The sequence below is a fragment of the Lagopus muta genome, chromosome Z (assembly GCF_023343835.1).
Source record: "Lagopus muta isolate bLagMut1 chromosome Z, bLagMut1 primary, whole genome shotgun sequence".
Taxonomy (NCBI): domain Eukaryota; kingdom Metazoa; phylum Chordata; class Aves; order Galliformes; family Phasianidae; genus Lagopus; species Lagopus muta.
The window spans coordinates 24,051,419-24,059,591 of record NC_064472.1 but is presented as its reverse complement, the minus strand read 5'-3'; the positions used below and the strand labels follow the sequence as shown (position 1 = coordinate 24,059,591).

General features: G+C 54.2%; 1 protein-coding gene across 2 annotated transcripts; it reads right to left on the bottom strand.

Moving 5' to 3' along the window:
* Positions 1 to 304: 304 nt before the first annotated feature.
* On the bottom strand, positions 305 to 6,222 carry LOC125686795 (orthopedia homeobox). 2 transcript variants are annotated; one of them, XM_048931236.1, is made up of 3 exons: positions 6,056 to 6,222; positions 4,586 to 4,995; positions 305 to 835 (listed from the first exon to the last, which is right to left on the bottom strand). In XM_048931236.1, the coding sequence occupies exons 1-3, from the start codon at positions 6,090 to 6,092 to the stop codon at positions 305 to 307; spliced, it is 978 nt and encodes a 325-aa protein (XP_048787193.1). In that variant the 5' UTR covers positions 6,093 to 6,222. The 2 variants fall into 2 exon arrangements, with proteins under 2 accessions (XP_048787193.1, XP_048787192.1); XM_048931235.1 differs by lacking the exon at positions 6,056 to 6,222 and having other exon boundaries at positions 4,586 to 5,068.
* Between the last annotated feature and the right edge of the window lie 1,951 nt (positions 6,223 to 8,173).

Here is an 8,173-nt window from a genome sequence, read left to right as displayed (position 1 = left end):
GCCCACAAACCAGTCCGGTGGCGTCTGATTTCAGATCCTGAGTCGACTCCCTGGTAAGTCAGGTGGGGGCAGGCGGGGGTCCGCCGAGGCGGGGGCCGGGGCAAGGGTGGTGGGGACTGGGATGGGGATGGGAGTGGGGATCGGGATGGGGAGGGGGATGGGGATGGGGATGGGGATGGGGATCGGGGTCGGGGTCGGGGTCGGGGTCGGGGCCGGGGCCGGGAGCGGGAGCGGGGCCGGGAGCGGGGGCAGGCGAAGCGGGGACGCGGGGCGAGGCGGCGGCGGCGGCGCGGGGCGGCGGCCATTAGGTGAAGCTCATGGAGACTGTGTGCTCTAGTGCTTTGCGGCGGAGGGAGGCGATGCTGGTTCCCCGCCACACGTCGCTGCTGTCCGGGGAGCTGCAGAGCTGCGGCGAGCCCGTCACGTTGCTGGGGCCGGGCAGCGAGGCGGGCACCATGCCGGGGAAGGCGGGCTGGTAGAGGTGCGACTGCAGCCCGGCGCCGTTGGAGCCCGCCAGGCTGTTGGAGAGCCCCATGGAGTTGGGCGGCGGCCCGGCCGCCAGGCTGCACTGGGACAGGGACTGCGCCATGGCCTGCTGCCTGCCCAGCGCCGGCGGCAGCGGCAGCTGCGACACCCCGGGCATGGCGGCGGCGGCCCAGCGCGTGTCGTTGGCGTGGAAGGAGCAGAGGCTGTCGCCCATGGCCGCGGCGGCGGCGGCGGCGGCCGAGGGGAACTGCGGCAGCCCCGGCGTCGGCAGCAGCGTGCCCGGGGCGCGGAAGACGTTGGTCGTCTTCTTGCGCTTCTTCCACTTGGCCCGGCGGTTCTGGAACCACACCTGGGGGCCGCAGCGACAGGCTCCGTTAGCGACACCCGCCCCGTCCTGCCCGCCCCGACCCCCATCCTCCCCCCGCCCCGTCGGGCGCTCCCGGCCCGGCGCTAGGGGGCGCTGCGGGAGGGGCCCGCGAGGCGCGCTGCGGTCCGGAGCGGCCCCCGCCCTTCCTCAGCCCGCTCGCCCTCCCGCGTCTCCTCCGGCCCCCCGCGCGGCTACGGCCCTACGAGCCGCCGTGCGAGCGCTGCGTGAACAGCCGCACCTTCTTGCGACGAGGGGGTCCGCGTATCCGCCCCGGGACGAAGCTCCCCGCAGCCCCATCGCTCGGACAGAGATGAGGCGAGGGGAGTAGCGCCCGTCCCCGCTCTTCCCTCTCCCAGAAAGGAGGAACTAATAATGCCAAAATGCCGAATGAAATATGCCACGGGGCAGAGCTCTGTGCCCTCGGTAGGAGCAGAGCGGCAGAGCCGAGCGCCGAGCAAAGCTCCGGGGTGGCCCCGAGGGCAGCGAACCTGGCCCAGCCGCACGCCCGCCTTCCTTTCCTTCTTTCTTTCTTTCTTTTTTTTTTTTTTTCTTGTAACAAAAGTGGTGGTTTTGGTGTACGCGGCGCTTTGCTCGGCGTAAGGACACTTCGCCGTTCCCGACAGTACCGGGATTTTTGCTATGGGGAAAGAGCAACCAGCGTGAAACGGGGCTGAGCGCTGCCACCCCCGGCAGCCGGAGCCTGCCGTTCGGTCCTGCGTATACCTGCATGGAGAAACACCGGCGCCCATTAAAGGGGGCGAGCGACTGTAAAGGAACTAAACGTTATAGGAATAATCGAAAAACCACGTTCAATTATGTTTTAGGGTTAATAGTTAAATTGCGGCTACAAAGTCTTTTATGTTTCATGGTTTACTGGTGTTGTAAAGAATCTCCACCAGGTCTGCTGGCCGCAGCTCATAGCTGCACACCGCATATGCTTTTAAAATGTGAATGTTTCCAGTTGAAAACTGGTGCATAACAGATGAGAACACGGAGAAAACCTGGGGGAGATTTTGAAAATGCACACATGGCACTCGAGAAATATATTACCCCCGGGCACCGGGCAGCTTTGGACTCCTTTTAAAATGCAGCTAGCACCTGAAAATTATTAATACAACAGTGAGAATCTAATGGAGGTTGGAATCTAGAAATCTGCCTTGATGATATCTGCTGTTACAGTAATATAGACATACTGTAAATGTATTTCAAAATATATAACCCGTTTAATTCCCCAGCTATAAACAGGTAGAAATAGAAAGAGAAAAGAGAGAATATCACTTTTTTTTTGTCTTTTTTTGTCGTTTTTTTTTCTTTTCTATTCTTCCTCTCTCTCTCTCTCTCTTTTTTTTTTTTTTTTTTTTTTTTTTTTTTTTTTTTTTTTTTCAGGAGCCAGAGCTTTATGAAGATCTCATTGGAATCCAGCAGATGATTAATGTGAAGATTTGGTAGGAAATCTGGAGAGCTGTATTAAAGCTCAGATCTCAGGTTCATTTCGATCAGCCAGCCGTGAACTCTGGGCCGAATTCATTACACTTTAATAGTGCTGGGAGAGGGAGAAAATGCAATTTCTCATTCCATTAGAAAACTAGAAAATACTCTCAGCTTGTCCCCTATTAAGATGTGGCAGGTGACGGGACCATTGTGGGGGACACGGTCAATGGAATTACAGCACATTATTTTTGTTCGTATAAAATATTGAAAGGCAAGCCTGACTGTGCAGAAGTTATTTCACTGATTTGGTTTTTATGTAAATAAAATATTGAAAGTTAATTAATCCGTGCTAGAGACTAATGATTATGCTTATTATATTGCATTTGATCGCGTAATTTGCATGATTCTCGCATTGCTGCTTAATAAGCCATTCCAGGTTATAAATAATTCTGAAATTGGTTTCTAATAATGGCATGCTATAAAAAGAATGGTTTTATTACACCAGCCTGAAAAGCAGAGCAATATCAGACGTGGAATTGGACTCTCGTTTAAGCACCAGCCGCTCTAATAATTATTTAAATGTATCATATACATTAAATACAGATCTAGGACGAGGGAAGAGGTAATTTATCCTGGCATCCAAAACCCTTAAAAACATATACAGCCGCTATAAATTAACTATTTATATCACTTCTTAATCAATGAGGAGCCCTTGCGCTGCAAGGAACGTGTGGGCAATCTGTTAACTATAAAGAAAACTATAAAGTACTTGTAGAAGAGCATAAACCAATTACTATTTAATTTGAATTTGGTCAAGGAGCGGTGGTACAGCAGATTGTGAAGTAAATACATTTTACATAAATTATTTTGCACTAGATTACATAATGTTAATCATCTTGAAGTGTTAATTAAGAAGGTTGTGTTGATCTGATTACTTTTTAAACTACAGAACATTATTGTAAAAAATATTTAAATTGCCACCCTATTAAACTGTTTTTATCAGCAGCCTCGAGCTATTATCATTGGTTTAAGATTATGCTGAGGCCATTAAAACACTTTGTCTTTCTTTCTACGGATTTCTTTGATGTGCTGTTAGAAAATAACTATTTCCATTTTATATTTTACTTCATTTACCACACTCCTAATATTGAAATTGGTATCATTAACCTTTGGGAAACCCAATAAAGTTTAATAGACCTCGTTTTCTTTTTTCATAGAGTCAGTTGTCCAATTATATTTTATTTGTGAATCTAATTTCTTTCTTAATTTAAACTAATTACAGTCCCGCGTAGGCCGGGTCAAATTGTTTTACTTTCTAGAAGCAGACGAGCATTTTCTGTCACATTCGGGAGCGGGGATGGTTTCTGTCGAGTGGTTTCTGCTGCGTGCCTTTATTTGGCAGAGGAGCCGGAGCTCGCCGACGGGAATTTTGAGAGCCGGAGTTCCCGGAACGCTGCCCTGAGCGGGGAGAGCGCATCCCACAGTGAGCGCTCCGCTCCCGAATTGCGCTGCCTCGAGGAGGGCCGGGCGGACATTCGCACAGCCCCGGCCGCGGAGCGCACGGCGAAGATCCGTCTCTCCCTTCTCCGAGCTCCTCTCATTCGCTTTCAGTGCTTTCTTACGTGCCTACGTGCAACGGGGTGTCTGTGCGTGTGCGTATCTGCGCGCACTTTAGGCGACAGAGAAACCGCTCCCTGCGTGTTGAAGTTACTCGCTCCCCCTGCCGAGCCCGACATTTGTATCGAGTAAAGCCTATTTCGGATACCTGCGCGTTCATCGGAGCTGCCTTTAGGCGAACGCCTTCCACCCCTCTCTCCGCACCCTCCTTTCAGCACCGCGAACAGCTGCCCGGCGCGGGGGGTGCGGGGACGCCGAGCCGGGCCGATTCCTCCGAGCGCGGAGCCTTCGCCACGGCGGGGCTTCCCCCGCTCGGGCTGCGGCTCCCGCGTCCTCCTTTGAGCTCCAGGAGCCCACGCGTGGGCGGTGGGCAGGGGCTGCTCCGCCCGCGTCCCGCTCGGGACCACCGGGGTGCGGGCGTGAAGGGGACGAGGGGACGGCCCTCGGCGCGCCGTCTCCGCCACCCTCCTGCGGGGACAGCGGAAAGGGGCGGGGAGTGAGAGGGTCTGGCTTAGAGCTTTCTGACCGAATTGTTGCGCTCAGGGACAGTTTCCCCGGCTGAGGTTTGGGGACGTCAACCCCCCGCGGCCGCGCCCTCGAGCCCGGCGCCAGCCGGGGCATCGCCCGCGGCCCCGAGAAAGGGTCTGGCAGGAGCTTGCGCTGCGCGGAGACGGCCGCACATACCTGCACCCGGGACTCGGTGAGGCCGATGCGCAAGGCCAGCTCCTCCCGCATGAAGATGTCCGGGTAGTGGGTCTTGGCGAAGCTCCTCTCCAGCTCGTTGAGCTGCGCCGGCGTGAAGCGGGTTCTGTGCCGCTTCTGCTTCTGCTGGCCCTGCTGCTGTCCCGCCTGGCTGGGGTTCTGGCCGCCCTGCTGGCCTTGCTGCTTGTCGGCGTCTTTGGCGCTGACGGCCAAGGAGCTGGGATTGGATCCCACCGTGGTGATGTCCTCTCCCGGCAGCAGGGTGGTCCCTTCCACCGTGTCCGAGTTGGGGGCCATGTCTCCCGGGTGTCCCCCCGGATCCGAGCCCCCTACGCCCAGCCGGCACTTCACCGCCTCCCGGTGTCCCAGCAGCTCGGCCGCATCTTTCATCCCTGCGGAAGCAACGGAGCCGCGGTCACTGCCCTGCAGCCGGGCGTGCGGCCCCCGCCTCAGCCCCCCTCGCATTCATCGGAGCGGCGAGGAGCAACTGGCCGCACCGGCCCCACCAGTCCCACCTCCCACGGCCCGCGCGGAGCAGAGCCCCCCAGCCCGCCGCAGCTCGGGGAGGGGGAGAGAAAACTTTACGGCGAGCCGCTCCTCTTCCCGCTTAAATAACAGCTCCCCGCCGGGCCTCCCCTAACGCGGTGAAGGGAGGGGAGCGGGGCGTGGGGGAGGGGGGCAAGTTTTGCCGGGCTCGGCTTGGAGTTTTCCCAGCTGATAAAAGAAAGAAAGAGACAGAGAGAAAAGAAAGAGATGAGGCTGCGGCTGCTCCGCTGCCGGGAGCGCCACCGCCCCGACCGAGGCGCCGGGAGGGGGCCGCCGAGCAGCGTTCCCCTCTCCTCACTCTTCTCCGAAGCAGAGTACGGATAAAGAGCCACAAAGTGGATAAAGAATTTGGGTTGTTTTTTGTCTTTTTTGGTTGGTTGGTTGGTTAATTTGTTGTTTTGTTTTGTTTGGGTTTTTTGGTTTTTTTTGTTTGTTTGGTTGGTTTTTTTTTTTTTTTTTTTTTTTTTTTTTTTTTTTTTGGTTTTTTGAAGGAAGAAAGGCGAGAAGAACGCGAGCAGGCAAGCAGGAAAAGGCCACCCCCGAACTCCTTCGTAAATACCATCGAGATGCTCTGTTCTAAAATAGTCATACTCATCATAATCGTAATAACGCACAGGTATGTGTATAAAAAAACAAGGAAAAAGAGATTAAATGATCCGCAACTCGCTGTGTATCTGCACATTCCGTAGGTCTCCCTCTCTCTCTCCCCCTCTTTTTTTTTTTTTAAAGACGATGTTAAATCAAATTAAACTTTAATACAGTACAATTACTTTTAAAGGAATTAGCCCATTTAGATCGCATTAAGGTAAAATAAGGAACAAATTGTCAATTTCCTGCCCCGGCTTCCTCCCCGCTCGCCGCCGCCGGTGCAGCCGCCGCGGGGCGGGGGAGCGCCGGGGAACTCACCGAGACGGGCGTCCAGGAGGTCGGCGTGAGACAGCATCGCGCACCGCTCCAGGGCGAAGGCTGTTCCCCCCCAAATTTTAGCGGCCTTAAGTTATTTAAAATAGATATAAGATATAAGATATAGATATATATAGATCGCCTAAATGAAAGAAAATTCGGTGTGTGGTTAAAAAGGGGGTCTCTTGCATTATAATGTCCTTTAGAGAGACGGGGAGGTGCTTAACACTTCAATGAACCCGTGAGCAGCTCGGCGCGGGGACCAATCAGGAGGGCAGCCTGCAAATGTCAGCGCCCGGAGCGCCCCGCTCCGCCCGCCCGCCGCCCTCCCGCCGCCGCCCCGGCCTCCCGCCGCCGGCCCGCGCCGCGCCGCCGCTCCCTTCCCCGTTCCGCTCGCCTCCGCGACCGCCCTCCCCCTCTCCCCTTCTCCCTTTTCCTCCAAGCGCGCGGTGGCCACCCCTCTCCCAGCTCCGGGTCACCCGTCGTTTATCGGGTTTCACCACCATTCCTTTTCTCCCTCTTCCTATTTTCCGCGCCTTCTCGGAGCGCGCCCTCTGCCCCGAACAGCTCCGGCTCCCCGGGGGCGGCTCCGAGCCCCCCGCGACACCAGGGCTGTTGCGAACTGGCCGCGCACCGGCGGCCGGGCGGCGCGGGCCGGGCGGCGCTGCCCCTCTCGGCCTAGGGGCGGCGGCGGGGTCGACGGCTGAGGCGGGTGGGACGGCGGCTCTCAGGTCAGCCCCGGCGGGAGAGGAAGTCCCGCGAGTGCCCCCCGAGCGGCCCGGCCGAGCTCCGGGTCCCCGCCAGCGCCTTCCCCTCGCTCTCGGCGCTCGTCGCGCCGCATCCCGGGGTAGAAGGGAGCGAGCAGCGGGCGTCCCGGCGGGCGCAGCGCGTCCCTCCCGGCCGGGCGCGGGAGCCCCCGAGCCCGGATTTCTCCATTAAAGTTTCCAAGTTGGGCTCGCCTGCAAACTCAATTTAAAGCAGTAAATAAAGTTAAATGCTTTTTATTTTCCTCTTGAATATGTTAAACTACTTGAACAATTTAAAGTGCTTTGCACAAGTGAAGCGAACCATTTCTAATGTTCTGATTTTTCAAAGCCAGCCAACAACAAAGTTTAGATTAGTAATATATTTCTAACCAGAGTAATTTTCAAGATCATTAGGCATTTATGTAATTAGTGCCAAATCTATAAGCTTTTATTACGATTATTAGAGTAAAATCAGTATAAATTTGTACTAATTTACTACTGTTTAGACTTGGCTGTCAAGCCAAGAGGTTCTTATTGTAAATGATAACTGAGGAAATTAAGTGCAAAATTCTGTACCATTTCTGATCCGCTCCTAAACAATCCGTTTCAATTGTATTTGTAGCAGAACATAATGCCCTTTTAAAGTTATTTGACTTGTATTTTTATTTGCAAAACAAGAAAAATACCCTTTACCCAGGCACAATGAAAACTGATATTTACTACTTCCAACTTGATTAACATTGATTTTTAATTCAGAAGTGATGCAATTAAGATTATTCATTTAGTGTAAATAAAGCTTCCACCAAAAAAGGAGCCCAATGAAGTCTGTGTTAAATAATATAGCGCCAGTGGCCTTTTTCTCCTCAGTCCGATTGACTTACACAAAACATTGTAAATACTGCACGCGAACAGATGCAAGAGTGGTTTTGTTTGCGGCTCAGATGTGCGGGGTTTCGGCAGCGACTGAACGAGGAGACAAAGGAACCGGCCGACCGATCTCTAGGGCAGTTTTGCTGCCTTTTTTTTTTTTTTTTTTTTTTTTTCCCCTTTCCCTCCCTCCTCCCCGCTCAAATCTTTGGCTACGTTGATTCAGTTCAGCTTTCGAGATGTCGGGCTGTTGCAATGAACCTGAGCGCCCGGTAACGGCAGCTGAGAGCAGGGAGAGACCCGGAGCCGGGCCACAATTTAGATGGAGAGACACAGAGAGAAAGAGATAGAGGTGGGGTGGGAGTTTCTGGATTTTTTGTTTTATTTTGCTTTATTTCTCTTTTTCCTTGGGGGGGGGGGAGGGTGGGGGGGAGAGAGGGAGAGAGGGGATGGGAGGGGAGGTCGAATGGGTTTTGGAGGAGACATCTTATTTCTTCGGCTATTTTTT